The sequence below is a fragment of the Terrapene carolina genome, unplaced genomic scaffold (assembly GCF_002925995.2).
Source record: "Terrapene carolina triunguis isolate 2854851 unplaced genomic scaffold, T_m_triunguis-2.0 Scaffold93, whole genome shotgun sequence".
Lineage (NCBI taxonomy): Eukaryota > Metazoa > Chordata > Testudines > Emydidae > Terrapene > Terrapene triunguis.
In genome coordinates, this window is record NW_020664444.1 from 18,249,654 (window position 1) to 18,266,327 (window position 16,674).

The 16,674-nt window shown below is 41.1% G+C and overlaps 1 protein-coding gene across 1 annotated transcript in view; it reads right to left on the reverse strand.

Annotated features, from left to right (window-relative positions):
- The window catches only part of XYLT1 (xylosyltransferase 1), a 316,864-nt gene that overhangs the window by 135,844 nt on the left and 164,346 nt on the right, over positions 1-16,674 (reverse strand). Inside the window, exon 3 of the mRNA XM_029911280.1 lies at positions 13,734-14,262. Coding sequence (XP_029767140.1) covers positions 13,734-14,262 — 529 coding nt within the window. The remainder of the gene's footprint in view (positions 1-13,733; positions 14,263-16,674) is intronic.

Genomic DNA, 16,674 nt, shown 5'->3' on the forward strand with positions numbered 1-16,674 from the left:
CTGACATAGCTTCACTGAAGTCAAAAGAGCTATGCCAATTTACATCAGCTGAGGATCTGGCCCATTTTGTTTATATACTTCACAGTAGTCTTGCTAAAACTGCCTCCAACTCCTAGCAGAAAAGAGTAAAATCATAAAATGCACGCTGACCCAATACAATCTACTTTCCTCTCTCTTCTGCAATTTGGCAAACATCCAGTGCATTGTTGTTCTTGTACAATTTCTGTTCCTAGTTAATATCACTAGTTGCCCCTCCAGTAATTCAAGAATGAATTTACGTGAAGCAGCCAACTGAGCCAAGACATTAGCTAGTCTGCTTTCTCTGTCTAATTTGTTTCTTTATAAAGAATTATTCCTTGCCAAACTGTTGGTAAACAATCAAAGAACAAAACTTTCTTTCCGAGGTCAGATTTTACAAAGGTACTTAGGGGCCTAAAGAGGAAGGTCTGGGCCTAGTGGAATTTTCAGAAGTGCCTAAGCAGCTTGAAATCAATGGGAGTTAGGTGCCTAGCTCACCTAGGCACTTTGAAAGTCCCACTGGGGTCTATCTGCATCTTTAAACACCTAAATATCTTTGAAACTCTGGCCCATTGTAAAAACTATAATGGGTAAAACAAGATCTTAGTAAACTTTTCTCTTAAACTTTCCTTCCCCTCCATGCTATTTGGTAAGTTAAAAACCTGTCCTTCCCTGCTATTCTATTTGGTAAATTAAAAGACAAAATGACTCACAGCCCACAAGTAGATGGTGAATGCAGAAATGTATGGTTCTATTTAGTCATATTAATGTCAATCTCAATAATATTATGCTGCTCATTCACACACACACACACACACACACACACACACACACACACACACACACACACACACACACACTTTTCAATCTAAAAGTAGTACGATTTAAAATATTCTTCTGCACCATAATATCCCTTAGCTGGATGGAAACCATTTCCAATTAAGAAAAACAGATGAGTAAGAACAGAGAGCTGAAATCTAGTCACAAACAAGGGTGTATCGTCATTTGATAACTGTACTCTTACCAGTTTTTACCAGCTACACAAATGAACCAGGAGTAAAACAAAACATCTCATGGTTCCTTGGGGTATGAAATGTTCTAGAACAGTGTTTCCCAAACTTGGGACGCCGCTTGTGTAGGGAAACCCCTTGGCGGGCCAGGCCGGTTTGTTTACCTGCTGCATCCACAGGTCCGGCCGATCGCGGCTCCCACTGGCAGCGGTTCACCGCTCCAGGCCAATGCTAGCTGCTGGAAGCAGCGCGGGCTGAGGGACGTACTGGCTGCCGCTTCCAGCAGCTCGCCTTGGCCTGGAGCGGCGAACCGCGGCCAATGGGAGCCGCGATCGGCCGGACCTGCGGACGCGGCAGGTAAACAAACCGGCCCGGCCCGCCAGGGGGTTTCCCTACACAAGCGGCGTCCCAAGTTTGGGAAACACTGCTCTAGAAAAAAGCACTATACAACAAAAAGAACACTGCAGGTGATTATATTCTAGTTACATAAAGATAAGCCTTCAATTGCAGTCCACTAATATAATTAGGAAGATTTGTAGAAAAAAGCAGCACTGTGATAGCCAGCCTCTTTGATACTGCACTGTGGTAAAACCAATGTCTCTTAAGAACAGTACGTTTGAAGGCTAATTGATCATAACAGTGAAAATTGTATTCTGGTGTAATTCAGAGTCAGGAGGATGGTGACATTTTCTCTACATGTAAGCTCCTCCCTATAGCTGATCCATGGAATACATGTATTGCAGAGCAGATCATTCACTCGCCATCTTGGAAATCTAAAGAGAGATTGTTTGGGGGTAGGAGGATAGTTGTACTCAGAATTCAAGGTGAGGAACTTTTCAAACTCCCAAAAGTTGGTGCAGAAATCCAGCAGCGAGGTGGATGTCAGAGATGGGCAGAGAGGATTCCCCCTACCACATGGTTCACTTTACACAATGGCCATCTGTTAGGGAATACAAGGAGATTGAGACTTTGGTTTTAACATTTAAAGCTTTTCATAACACTGAGCTCCTGGCATCCTCTAAATGTACCTTTTTAGATTATTCGGCATGAGTCTTTAGAAGGCAGAAGAGATAATCTTTATATGTTTGCAGCCCAAGCTTTGAGGAAGATTGTGCGGTTAGCCCAACCTTTCAGAAGTGGTGTGCCAAGTCTTCATTTATTCACTCTGATTTAAGGTTCCGCGTGCCAGTAATACATTTGAAAGTTTTTAGAAGGTCTCTTTCTATAAGTTTATAATATATAACTAAATTATTGTTGTATGTAAAGTAAATAAGATTTTAAAAATGTTTAAGAAGCTTCATTTAAAATTAAATTAAAATGCAGAGCCCCCCGGACTGGTGGCCAGGACCCAGGCAGTTTGAGTGCCACTGAAAATCAGCTCGTGTGCCGCTTTTGGCATGCGTGCCATAGGTTGCCTACCCCTGGGTTAGCCATTTGGAGAACTTTTTATTTCAGAGTGCCTAGTGCCTTATCCCTATGGAAAAATCCTCTGTAATTTAATAGGGTATCAATAGAAATGACTAAACAAGCCATTAGATTTGCCTTAATGGAAAATGATATACCGTATTCCTGCAATAAAAGTCCATTAGCTGGTTTCAATTCTAAAGAAAGGATACAATTCTCTATTAAATTCTATTGAATTTCACTGTAAGAGACGGAACAGCACTGATGGATAAGTACCCAATAAATAAAATGTGTTATGATGATCTGGCTTCAGCAAGTACCATGTGTAATAAGGGAGTGACACTTCTGCCCGCATGGTTGATGAGCAAATGAGGGGTTAAATCCTGTCTTTACTGAACTCAATGGGACTTTTGCCACTGACTTCTCTAGGGCCAGGATTTCACCATGATCTTGCCAGAAATAAAGTGTTTGTAAAACCGTATGTAGTGCACTTCAGAGCTTATTGTGCACGTCCATTTGTCCACAAAGCTTCCTGGCATGAACAGAAGACAGATGTTGGGCCTTATTCTGCTCTTGCTTATGCTGGTATAAATCAGGAGTCATTCTTTTGACATCATTGGATGGTTGATCAATGGCATTTCATGGATGCTAAAACTGTATGAGAGGAGAATCAAGCCCTATTCACTTTTAACAAGCCCTCAAACTATCATCAAACGATGAGTGTTTGTTCATCAGACTAAATTTATATTGAGTAACTTCAAAATCTTTTTCATGGCTGCTGAGCTACAGACTTCTCGTCACTTTCTTTTTCTATAGAAGCCACGATTACTTGAAGAAGAAGAAGAGTCGGCTGTGTTAAAAGTATATTCTATTTAAGAAATACTCACTTGCAATGGAAATGGCCAAATTATGGCCTGGAGTCTTAAAATAGCATTAATTCCTTTTAACACTGGCTTCATGCCTAGGGTGTTGGCATTTTAATTGAGACAAGTTCCCTAAACCTTTTCTTTCTCACTTCCAAGGGAAGCAATTACAAAACAAACACTTGCCCCATAAAGCCCAGGGAGTCCTAAAATAATCATACAGTTTCTAAAACACTTTTTAGGCGGAGGGCTAGGTTGTTTATATTCTCTGTAACTATATATTCCAAATATTGTGGGTGTTTGGTTTCGTCTACAATAGGGCAGTCTGGGTTTGGACAATCTGCATGAAAAGTGTCTGGTTCCTGAAGCCACAACAAATGAAAAACCTTGTCCCCCAGAATTCAAAAAGTTAATCTCTTTTTAGGAAGAGACGTCAAAGTTTACATATTTTAAGGCTTTATTTTGCCATCACTTTTAAACAAATACTGCCCACTTCTGTTTAAGCAAAAACAAAGTTTGTTTACAGTATGTCCCCGGGGTCTGTACAACTACTGATATCTTCTGGGAGGCCACCCTCTTAAAGCCAGTTGGAAAAGTCAGACATCATTCCTCAATACACTACAGGGCTGGAAACCTAGAAAAACTGTTTACAGCTGGTTGGCATGCTTCCCATCATCTCTTTATTGTGCCTTAGTGGTAGAAGCTTTGAGCAGAGACTGCAGATAATTGGCCAAAGAGGTCTCCCTTCCATCCAAATCTTTGTTTAGCCAATGGTTTTACATTTGGATAAATCACATTGCACTGTGTATGGAATATTAAGGAATTTATGTCTTCAGAATGATAGATGCACAGCAGATTTTAAAGTATGGACTCCGTCAACTGAATCCTGGAAACATACTGCTTCTTCACAACTCAAGAAAAAAAATCAGAATTTATAGAGGGCCAGCAGTGAGCAGTTTTCCACTTTATTCATTTATTTGTCTAACCTGAGGGTCTCATCAGGTTAGGAAGACAGAGAGACAGAGTTGGTCGGCCCAGAACAAAAATAGCACAGTTCAGTCCCTTCTATTTTGCCTTGGAGATTTCATCAGTGACATCAATGTAATAAATATAGTCAAGAGACCGAAAACATATTTTATGTCAACGTGTGTATGTGTGTGTATGTGTATCTTTCCTTCTGCTTGGCAGCCTTTCCCCCAAATCTGCCCAGCTCTTGCCTTCACATCACACCGACAATTTACTGTAGCTATGGCCCATTTGACTGACTTTTCTCTGTCTACAGGTGTATTTCAATATCACAGAGGCATTAGGCACTCAAGCATCTCTTCTTTCCTCATCGTGTCTTCTGTATGCAGTAAGTCTTACCAAAGCTTTCACTAAGCTACCCCCACCCCTCTGCTCTTATTTCAGAAGGTTTATTCCTGGGACATATTTGGTCATTACTCTCCTTCTACATTTACTTCCACCCCTCCCATTTCAAGGCATTATATGAAGTTGACATTTTACTACAAGATTTTGAGTCGCTGAAAGTTTCAAGCCTATTTCCACCCTCTGCTTTTGTTGCTAGAAATGTATTTTGCTTGTTCTTAGCATTTCCTTAAAAGTGACAATTTTTGAAAATCTATTTCCTGGTGTTTGATGTCATAGCACTTCAAGCCAAAACTTCCATGCCACCTAAAACCTTAAAATCATCATTCAGTTGGATTGGGGGAAGGGGACTGTTGTTTAGTGGCGAAGGAGGGTTGACAATTGCTCTCTCAGAATGTGAACATGGCCCTGCCTCCTAAACTTGCCAACGTCCTGTGAGCTGCATGTACTGCAGAAAACCTGAAGGAGGAAAGGGCCATCTGTACAGAGGCCGTGTACCCCTGCACTGATTCCCAGCACCAGGGTCGCCCAGGGCCTACAAATCCCATACTACCATTGGTTGGCCAGTTATAGCTGCCCTAACCCCCTTTCACAGGGTGTTTTCCTTCAGGGAAAGGGGAAAACCCATACAAGATAGTGCTGACATGATCAACATTTGGGTATGGCGGTATTTTTTCTGGTGTTTTGGGATGAGACTCACAATTCTATCTTGCCACAAGCTGACTTCCTTCAGATATGCTGCGTTCTATATGCCCAGGTCTCTCAGAGGAGCTACTGAAATCTCTCAGGATGGCCAACAAGAAGATGCAGAGACAACATTGCCCCATTCTGCAAGCTGAGAGAACTCTTATCTCCCTTCCCCTCTGCAAGAGGCCTTTAAATCCTGATCCTATAAAGAATATTTACATGGTTATATTCTTCTTCCATCATGCAGAGGGATAGATGGTTTTAATGGGTTTGCTTTATCATATGTAATGGCCTAGTACCTATCCCGTGGGGTCTGATTCTTCTCCACTGATCCCAGATTTACACTGGTGCCACTCCACTGACCTCACTAGAGTAGCACCTTATTCCTACTGATGTAAGGAAAAGAGACTCAGACCCTTTATATTTTCATAAATTCATTTAGCATAAAATACAAGTGCTGTTGTTCGAAGTCGAAGCCAAAACTACTCTTCATAATGAAGGAAACACTGGCATAATGGTTTCCAGAGCTGAACACAATCTCCATATGTGGTGTAATTACATCTTTAGCTTTCTACAGAGGAATAGTTTACAGCTTAAATGCTATTAATTGTAAGCAGTTTTGTTCCACAGGATGTTGTTCATTGATAACTACTCAATTAAGGTTATTTTGCAATTAGTCTATTCACAGTAAATTTATTGCAACAGGAGTCATCTGTGGAGCAGCAAATTAAGTTTTGTTGGGTCTGCATATGCACCAGCTCTTCAATGCCAGTCTCAAAGAGCTTATACTCATCATAGTATTTTTACCATGTTGGCGAATAGATTTAAGGCATGAAGAGAAGTCTCAGCAGTGACTGTGGCTTGCTATGGCTAAACCAAAAGAAACAGAGATAGATCCAATAATCTTTATGGAATTGGTCCCACACTCTTTAAATTTTGGATCAAACCAAATGAGTCAAAAAGCACACTGTGAAAATTCTGAAAACTAAACAAAGCTGTCTCTTCAGCTGTCAATATACATGTATAACCTAAGGATAACTATTTAGCATTTTAACAGAATCCTTTTTATGGTCAAAGGGTCAAATTCTAGCTAAGCTACCTATGTCCTGCTTAGCTACATTTCCTCTCCAGTTTAAATTGTGTATGAAATTCTCTTTCACTTCCTGTCCAACAATTGTGTAGTCTTGCTAATACATTGTTGAACTGCTGCTGTATTCCACCCCAGAAGTGGCTGAATTTTAGGGGCAAGTGAAGTGATCATGATGTAGCCTACCTCTTTCTATATAGCACTTTGAAGTCCTCAGACAAAAGGCATTATAGAAGCACAAACTGTTATTATACTTGTATATTACTCAACAGAAAGAGCACCATTAATCTACGGTATGTGGTCTGCATGTCTTAGACAAAGTTTGAGACCATGATGAGATCTCAGTTACTCTTGTGCACTGGAATATTTTATTCCTTAGCAGCTTCTCAAAAATCAAAATGTTTCATTTCTGTGTGACAGAGCAGCAGCATCAGTAGAAGCATGTGAGAAAACACCCTGATCTGGGAAGAACTCCCTCAGTGCTGATGTATGACACAGAAAAAGGTCAGTTTGATTTTTTTTCTATTTTATTTATGAGCCAGGTTGCCCTAGGGCTGAAGGTAGAAGGAAACCTGTTCTGACTTATAAACTGAGCAAAGATGACATAGGAGCCAAAGGGAAATAAACCAACTTCGCTCCGGGCTCTCCATTCTTAATAGGGGCTTTTCTTTAATCAAAAGTGCACGTTAAAAAAAATCCTAAAGGAAACTGGAAACATATTATGCGTCCATCCGAACTCAAGCACCAAAGACCTGGATCAAGGAGTACTAATTTTCAGCCACCAAGGACCATGGGTAGATTTGAGACCCATGTGGTAGTCTGATGACCTGGACCAGAGGAGAAATGATTTAGATACCATGTGACAACACTCCTTTGCTCATGACTCAGAGTTGGTGTCAGTCATGCAGGGAGTGGTCTGCCATCTATCAGCAAACTTTCAAATTGACACTCAGGTCTCTAGGAATCAGAGATTTAAAATACTGCGAGCTACATGGTAAGTGTGAAAAGTAGATCAGAGTCCAACAAATCTGAAGGGAATATCAAGGGAAAGAAAAAAAAAATCACAGTTTTAATCTCTATACAGCTATCCTTTTTATAGTGCCCACAACTGCATTATCTGTGTGTGGGCTTGGAAGGATTAGATTTTTATTGATAAATATTGGTAAACGTTGATTTCATGATACATACACAAACTAATGAAAAAATATTTTCATCAATAATAATCAAAATTCACAGATAGGCAAAGTAAGAAAAATGCTGCTTGAGAACTTATTAGAGTCAAAATCCAGTGATTTAGACTTTTCAATTAGGCTTCTTACAAATGGACTAATGAATGAATAGTAAAAATCTTGCAGATTTGTGGATTTAAGGATATTTACACCTCTACCTCAATATCACGCTGTCCTCGGGAGCCAAAAAATCTTACCGCATTATAGGTGAAACCGCGTTATATCGAACTTGCTTTGATCCACCGGAGTGCGCAGCCCCGCCCCCCCGGAGCACTGCTTTACCACGTTATATCCGAATTAGTGTTATATCGGGTCGCGTTACATCGGGGTAGAGGTGTACTTTGTATATTTTGACATGTGATGTTGACAGTGTGTGTTTTAATGGTTTATAAAAGCTTTAAATTTTTGAATCTCAATGCCTATTGTCATTAAGTAATTTTTGGACCCTCTCCCCAATAATTTCCCACAACTGGAAAATTTAAATCAACAACAACAGGGGAGAAATTATTAAAAAACATAATTCGGCACAACTGTGAAAATTTAAATGGATAAAAATCTTTTAAAAATGCTTAATATTAACATAGATATTATCTGTTGAAATTATAAAAAAATTGAATTCTGTGAAGCCTAATTATCTGAAGAGCTACACAGATAAATTCAGTCTGCACAGTGAAGCCAATACTGGACTTTTCTTCTCTCTTCCCTGCTTACAGGGGGTCCTGCTTGGGGAGTCTATAATACAGATTAAGGCCATATTTACACTACCACTTTTGTTGGTACAACTTATGTCACTCAGGGGTGTGAAAAAAAACACCCTGAGCGACATAAGTTACATGGACAGAAGCACCAGTGTGGACAGCACTTTGTTGGTGGGACATAGCTACTGCCGGTCGTGGAGGTGGTCTCCCATCAGCATTGAGTGGCTACACAAGCGATCTTACAGTGGCGCAGCTACATCGGTACAGCTGTGCCGCTGTAAGCTCTCTGGTAGAAACATGGCCTAAATCAGACTAGCTTTGTCAAAGAGGAGAGTTTTGCAGTGTACAATCTCTGTCTGGCCTCCTCTCCAAACTTATTCCACGGCCAGGAGCTCTCTATCTCCAACTTTCACAGGCTTCATCCAGGCTTTCAGTGCGCTGTCTTGGTGGGTTACGGATGGAGTACACGTAGTGACATAGCTGGGCCCTGACCCAGCCATGGTTTTGATAGCCAGAAACAAGGCCTTAAACAACTAATGGAAGTGGGCTGGTAGCCTGCGGTGGCACACAGCACAGAGGTACAGGTGGCCACAGCGAGGAGGCAGGCTACTCCATCTTGCACAAGCTGCAGCTCTGCATGTTGCCCCTACTGAAGAGTAAACTAAACTGTCATGCCAGCCCCATCAAAAAGACAATCTTCCTGGTTACCAAAAAGGCAATTTTCCTGCTTCCCCTTTGTAATCAGTACAGCGCTAGATTTGCCCATTTATCCATGTCACCCCTTGTATCTTCATCCATCTTTCCAGACTTCACCCGCTACGCTTCCACCCGCTACGCTTCCACCCGCTCCTCCTTCAAGTTCCTTTTCAAAACATACACTTCGAAACCAAAGCGGTGTGCCCCTCAAGCTGCCTGCTATGCTGACCTCCACAACAGTATAATATTATAGTTGAAGCCTCTGACATTCTCCTCCCCCCCAGGTTTGTCATCATTCCTTGTACTCCTTGAGCGAGGGACAGTCTATTTGTAAAGAACTACGCACACTAACAGTGCTAAACAATTCAGGTGACATGTAAAGTCTTATATTCTATTTTGCTGCTTCAGTATAATCTTAGTATACGGTACACAGCTGGAATGGAGCTTCTCTCTTCTGGTTCTCATGGAGCGAAAAGACACTCATTTCAGAGAAGTAGCAACGGATGACACTGTAGGTTTAAACAGTCCTTTCCATAATCCATTTGAGTTTCTACACCTCTTGCCTTTCGACATAATAAAATACTTCAAAGAAAAAAAAAGTTTATAAAATACTGCTCCTCTTGACAAACACCGAGGTGAATGTATCGCTTAGAATTTATGACAGTCTGGCTCAGTGGAGTCATATACCACGATTGATGGCCATATTTAACTATTCTGCAGCTTTGAACAGCTATGCATCTATGAATGGATCCTAGGGAATTGCACTCTAGATGACATCTCAATGGAACCCATAGCTCTTAAACAAGTTTATACATTGAGATAATGAATCAATGAGTGGGACCAATGCATAAATATTTAAAGTTCACAGCTCTCTTGTAAACAGATAACAAATCTTTTTCATATGCAAACATAAGGATACATCACTTGGCATGCTGAACGCGTAGATTGATCCCCAGAATGGCTGACTTGTGCTGACACGCAGCACAGAGCTTTCCTGATGTTTAGAATGTTAAGAGCTATGCACAAGAGAACAGTAATACCAGCACTATAGTGCTTTCATTCCAAAAGCTCAGGGCTAGTGCTCTACAAATGTTACCTAATTAAGCTTACCACCCCTTTAAGGAACATATTGGGTTCATGTAGCCTCCGCCTCTGAGGGATGGCGCAGTTGTTTATCACGGCACAACAGTGCATACAGTTTAGGATAAAAAGGAGGGGACATCTGATCCAACTGGCCTACGAAATCACAGCACAGTTACATTTTTGTGGATAAGTATCTTAGAAATGTAGCTGTAAAATACAAGGGACTACAACTTTTTTTTTTTTTTTTAAATCAGGCTCACTTTTTAATGAGAAAGGGTTGAACTTCGAAGTAGGGCCTACTCCTGTAAGGTTTGCTGAGTGCCTCCTGTAGGTAGGGTGACCAGATGTCCCGATTTTATAGGGACAGTCCCGATATTTCAGGCTTTTTCTTATATAGACTCCTGTTACCCCCCACCCCCAGTCCCGATTTTTCACACTTGCTGTCTGGTCACCCTACCTGTAGGGCACCGAGTGGCCACACTGTTGATTCCTAATGTCTTTCCTTGACCCCTAAAATTCCTCTTCTGAAAGGGGTACGACTTCCCAGCTGAGAAGCTGCCTAGGAATTCTGCCATTCCTAAGAAGACTCTTACATCACAGTATGCTTGTATCTTCTGCATTAGCATCTGGCATTTCATTGGTTATGCTGCTGCTCTATCACTTCCCCACTGCAAAACTGCCAAGCCTGCTCTTTCTACCCCTGTGTCTAAGGGAGATGACAGGGAACACTACCTGAAGGAGAATTCGGCAGTGTTTGAAACAGTTAACTTCAGCTGTCAGTGTGGCAGCACGGAATAACCTTGAGGCAAAGAAAAGTCAACATTTTCTACTAGGATCCATCTGCCTAGGTAAAGACATTCTCAAAAAAGGGTCTCTCTGCTGACAATCTTACAGAGCTCCAGGGGCATTCCTGCTAACCTGAAGACTCCTAGCAATGGCCTGTCTACACCTTATATTTTAATATACATCCTGCACACCTCATTTATGGAACTGTTGGTTGTTGGGGGGTTTTTTTGGTCTCTTCAGGTAGGTGTCCAGGAACATGCCTCAGCTGTTACTGAATTCACCCACATTTTAAAAATAAAAACAGATCAAATGACTTACCAACTGATAGAATCTTAGTGACCTATTTCCTAGTCTCATCACTTACCAGTCAACTTGCCTCTATCATTTACTATACTGTGTAATAAACAAAAGGTTTGATTTTATGTCATATACTGCCATTTGTGAGACAATATTTGTGAGTATAGAAAATTATTATTGGCCCAGGACTGAAAGGTGCTTGTCCAGACCCTTGGACAGAGGTACTTGTGGGAAGTTCCATATTTAAAGATAGAATCAGGAAATATTTCTGGGGAAGGCTGATGTTAAGAATGGTGACTGTTTAAAGCTGCAGTGGGTTTGGAATGTTACAATAAGTCCCAAGAGAAAAGATTAGCAGGCAAGTGGTGCAGTCACAGGGGTGTGTTGCAAGGTGCTGGACCCCCTCAACTATCTCACAAGGTCAGACCCAAATTGTGTATCTTAAGGAAGAAAAGGGGGAAACGACAACAACAGACATTTGCAATGACCGATCTCACTGTTGTTACCGGTACTTTACATAGAACAGCCCCAGGTGCCTAGGTACAATTAGGTCAGCAAATAGAAAATATATCAAACAGAGTAGACCTAACACTTTATTGCTGACTGTGATATAGATGCCCAGAGACACACTATATTGGTGATCGTGTACATTTCTAAGGGCTTGTCTACACAAACATTTAATCTGTGGCAAACTGAGGTGTGAATCTACCCCGCACTAGCCTACTGTGGACTAACTATCTGGCTGGATCCTGCTGACGCACATTAACATTAATGCATTTTGATCAAGAACTCTTTGAAACAGGACTAGAACAAAGTGCATTAACAAACTGTTAATGTGCGTCAGCAGAGTCGATGTGGACAGTTAATCCATAGCAAGTTATTGTGGGGTAGATCCATATCCCAGCTTGCCGCAAACTAAACATCCATGTAGACAAGTCCTAACTACTGCTGTAAGTCTACAATTTCTGAATCTGAGATTTTATTTTTGTATGATTTATCAGGAAAGGGCCAGGTACACAGTACCAGTAACCAGAGTGCTGAGAGATTCCTTAGTCTGAATATGTTATTCCAGGATACTTTCTTGAACTATTTTGGGAGAGAGCTCAATATAACTCAGCCTGCCACTGAAGTAGAGTTCTGCTTGATCTTCTCTCTTTATCTTTTGATTTTACCTTCCTCTCTCACCCGGTCTGCCATGCCTCCACTCTTTCCTCCAAATACCTCCTTAAAACCTGATTCTTCCACAAGGTCTGTTAACCCATCTCCTGTTTTCCTATTCTCTGCCACTTAGAGAAGTGATGCTGAGTGTTAGTGTGAGCATGATGGTCACTCCAAACACGAGAGAGTAATTATAAAAAACTCTCACAAACATCAAAACAAATACATTGAAGAAGTGGAACCACAGACACACAGTGAAAGATCCCATTCACCAGACTTGATTTAGTTGCACCCCTCCCTTTGTACCTCTTCAAGGCCTTTTCTCGTTTGTTTATAAAACACCAAGTACACTTAGGCTCTGATCCAGGAAAGAACTTAAGCATGTGCTTAACGCTGCGCAAGCAGGGAAGTGCTGATTGTGGGACTGGAGCCTTAGCAGTGCTGTAGAAATACCACTGCTGCTAATAGTAATGTTTCATGCTCACAAGCTATTCAGCAGTAAAGGAATGCATTTTAAGCTATGGATAGTTCACAGTTAAATAAATGGTGAAATGAGAGGAGCTCTTCTTGAAGGGCGTAAAAAGGACAGCGCGCACACACCCACACACCAAAAGAAAGCCGTGTGCAATAAGACACAAATCTGATCCCACATTCAAATAAAAAACAATAAAACAAAGCCTCGTCTTTGGCTATGGATTTGGATTTGAAACTCGGAACTAATAAGCTTTGAAAACCACATTTGTTGTACCAAGACTTCACTAAAAACAGAACTGAGCCACAAATTACTTTGTTTACTATCTTATTTACCCGACTTTTCCTGCCTCCAGGTTAACAGTTTCCATCCAACAGCTCTCTGTCCCCTGGCAGGAAACAGCAATGTTGTCCCTTTGTTGGCTGGCAGAAGTGCCAATGTTCACTGTGGTTATCTCCACATTTCCCACATAGCGTGCATCTCCTTTGTCAAATAATGGGATGGAATGAATGAACATCCACTCTCAAATATGCCTCTAACTTTAGAAGGAAACACTGTAACTGCTGCTGCCTGAGAGAACTAGCATCATCGTTTGAAAACTGGTTAAAATTGCATGGGAAAAATCTAATGGAAGAAAACTGAAGCAGAACATTCAATATAAGCTTAACAAGAGTCTTGTGTTCTCTGCACAGTTCTCTGTTAAAGAAATCTTTAGATACTCGCTGTTTGGCACAAGCCAGAAAAGTAATGCTATACTTTACTGCATAATGTTGATTTTTACTGTACTGGACCAGAGTCAAGAGGCTGTTATTGCATAAAATTCCCCCCTCCCCATGTGGTTGTGTAGCATATTCCACTCTAGCATCTATTGACTTACCATCCAGGGGACACAAACGCATCACCTTCTCAGGCATCAGCTTTCCTTGCTTGTGTTGACAGTATATCTCTGCAATCTCCCGCCGACAGTGCTTGGATTTGGACCGAGACAGAGCTGAAATTGCCTCCTTGCCCGATATTTCACATTTTGGTGGCTGGTCATATCTTATTTCAGGGGAGCTGTTCCCACTCCTTTTTAAATGAGGCTGTCTGGGAGACCTGTGAATCTCCTTCAAATTGCTGCTGCTGCTGCTATTCTTTACAGCATGATGGCTGAACTGAAGCACTTCATTGGAGTTCTTCCCCAGGAGTGAGTTCTCCTTCACCTTTCCTTCTTGCTCGAGTTTCTTTTTCAAGTGCTCCTTCTGCTTGCTAAGAGGCTTCTTCACCAGTTCAGGCTGGTATTTTTGCCTCTGAGTCCTGGGAGCAAAGTTACTGTTATCAATATTTTCAAAGTCCTTGGGTACAGAGTTTTCATTATTGCTGTCTGTTCGCATTTTCTCTTTTGGCCGGTGGGAAAAATAACCATCCTACAAAAAGGGGGGAAAAGTTACATGCATGTTACTACACTTTTTAAATCCCATTACATGCAACTTCTACATTAAAGAGTAAAGTCATTTTTTTTTTTAAAAAGGCATACCCATTAAAATACACATTAGACTGTGATCCCCATGCTCACTCACTGGGCCAGACTGGGGAGGCTCATGTTTTTGAGCATTGATTCCTGTGGGGCTTGATTCTGCTCCCATTAAAAGTCAATATCGTAACTCTGGGTTCAAAGGGAGCGGAGTTAAGCCCTTGAGTAGCTTCAAATCACTTCAATGGGACTACTTGCATGAGTCAGTGCTCCAGAATCTGGACCACTCAGTGTTGAGTTCCTCTTTGAGGAGTCCCATTGGCTTCATGGACTAAAGTACTACTTGATGTGAGTAAAGATGCGATAATCCAGCCCCTCGTATGTTCATATGACGCTACATGGCAATGATAAAACTTTTCATTTTTAAAATTATACTTGATTTGAGAGTTGCTACTGACTGATGCTTGACAGCATCACAGCAATGCAGCCAGTAAGTAAAGGTTATATATAAACAATAAGCAACGTGTAGGAGTGGAGTGAATGGTGGTCAGTGATGCTCAGATTACACCCCTCATCCCTGCACAGGAATCTAGTTCATTTTCCAACAGCCTGATGAATTATATAGTTCAAAAAGGAAACTTGGCTAAGAACTGATTGTCTCGTTAATATTCCTCCTACCCAAAAAGATCATATTGTCATAGTTATACATATCACCACCGCTATAACTGAAAAAAATGTTTTATCCAGGAAAAGCAAGGCACCCAAGGAAACATGAACAGAGTCACGGAAATGTAGGGCTGGAAGGGACCTTGAGAAGTTGTCAAATCCAACCCTCTGTGCTGAGGCAAGACCAAATATATCTAGACCACCACTGTCCGGTATTTGTCCACCTTGTTTTAAAAACCTCCAATGATGGTGATTCCATAACCTCCCTGGGAAGCCTATTCCAGAACTTATTTACCCTTCTAGTTAGAAAGCTTTTCCTAATATCTAAATCTCCTTTACTGCAAATTAAACCCATTACTTTTCATCCTACCTTCAGTGGACATGGAGAACATTTGATCCCAATCGTCTTTATAACCGCCCTTAGCATATTTGAAGACTGTTTTCAGACCCTCCTCACTTTTCTTTTCTCAAGATTAAACATTCCCAGTGCAAGACCCCATAAAATACACCCTCCCTGTTTAGCAGTGAACCATTGATAACTACTCTTTGAGTATGGTCTTTCAACCAATTTATCACCCACTTTACAATAATTTAATCTAGATCACATTTCCCTAGTTTGCTTATGAGAATGTCATGGGAGACTGTGCCAAAAGCCTTACTAAAAATCAAGATATATCATGTCTACTGTTCCCCCCACCACTTCCACTAGGTCAGTAACCCTAACAAAGAGGGAATTTAGGTTGGTTTGGCATGATTTGTTCTTGACAAATCTATTCCTTATAACCCTATTACCCTCTAGGTACTTACAAATTGATTGTTAAATAATTTGTTCCAGTATCTTTCCAGATATCAAAGTTAGGCTGACTAGTCTATAATTCCCTGCATCCTCTTTGTTCTCCTTTTTAAAAGCAGATACTGTGTTTGCCCTTCACCTGTCCTCTGGGACCTCACCTGGCCTCCAGGAGTTCTTGAAGATACTTGCTAACAGTTCTGAGATTGTTTCAGCTAATTCCTTAAGTGCCATAAGATGAATTTCACCAGGCCACATATTCTTTAACTTGTTCTTTCACTAACTTTGCTTGCGTTTCTTCCCCCTTGTTAATATTAATTGTGTTGAGTATCTTGTGACCATTAACCTTTTTAGTGAAGACTAAAGCAAAATAGGCATTAAATACCCCAGCCTTCTTGATGTCATCAATTAGCAGCTCTCCTAATCAGGCATAGAATAACAATTTGCTTCATAATTTCACCCCCCGTTGCTATAGAAACTTGTTTTAGTGTAGCGGCGATTGCCAATGAAGATTCCTAGGTTACATTTTGTTTTGTCATTAGGCTCAATGTTATGCTCCTGACAGCTCTTGGTGAAGGTGATAGGGGTCAGCAGGAAGAATCTCAAGGCAGACCACATCCTTTTTGTCATCTCGAATAGTTACAAGCCTTAGTGACTGGGTCACAGGAGAAATAAAGTTTAGTCGCTTGTGGCAGCTTACAGTGCAAAGCTCAGGAGCCTGCCTCATGGCAGCACTCACCAGATGTGTATTTCCCACCCACGAAGTGCTTTTCTGATGCTATTCCTGTCCCGATCTCAATAGTCTCCAACACATATTTATTAATCTCACTAAGAACTGCTATGCCTGTAAACATTCTCCAGAAGTGAGTAAATGAGGCACATTTATGCGATTTACCCAAAAAACCCATC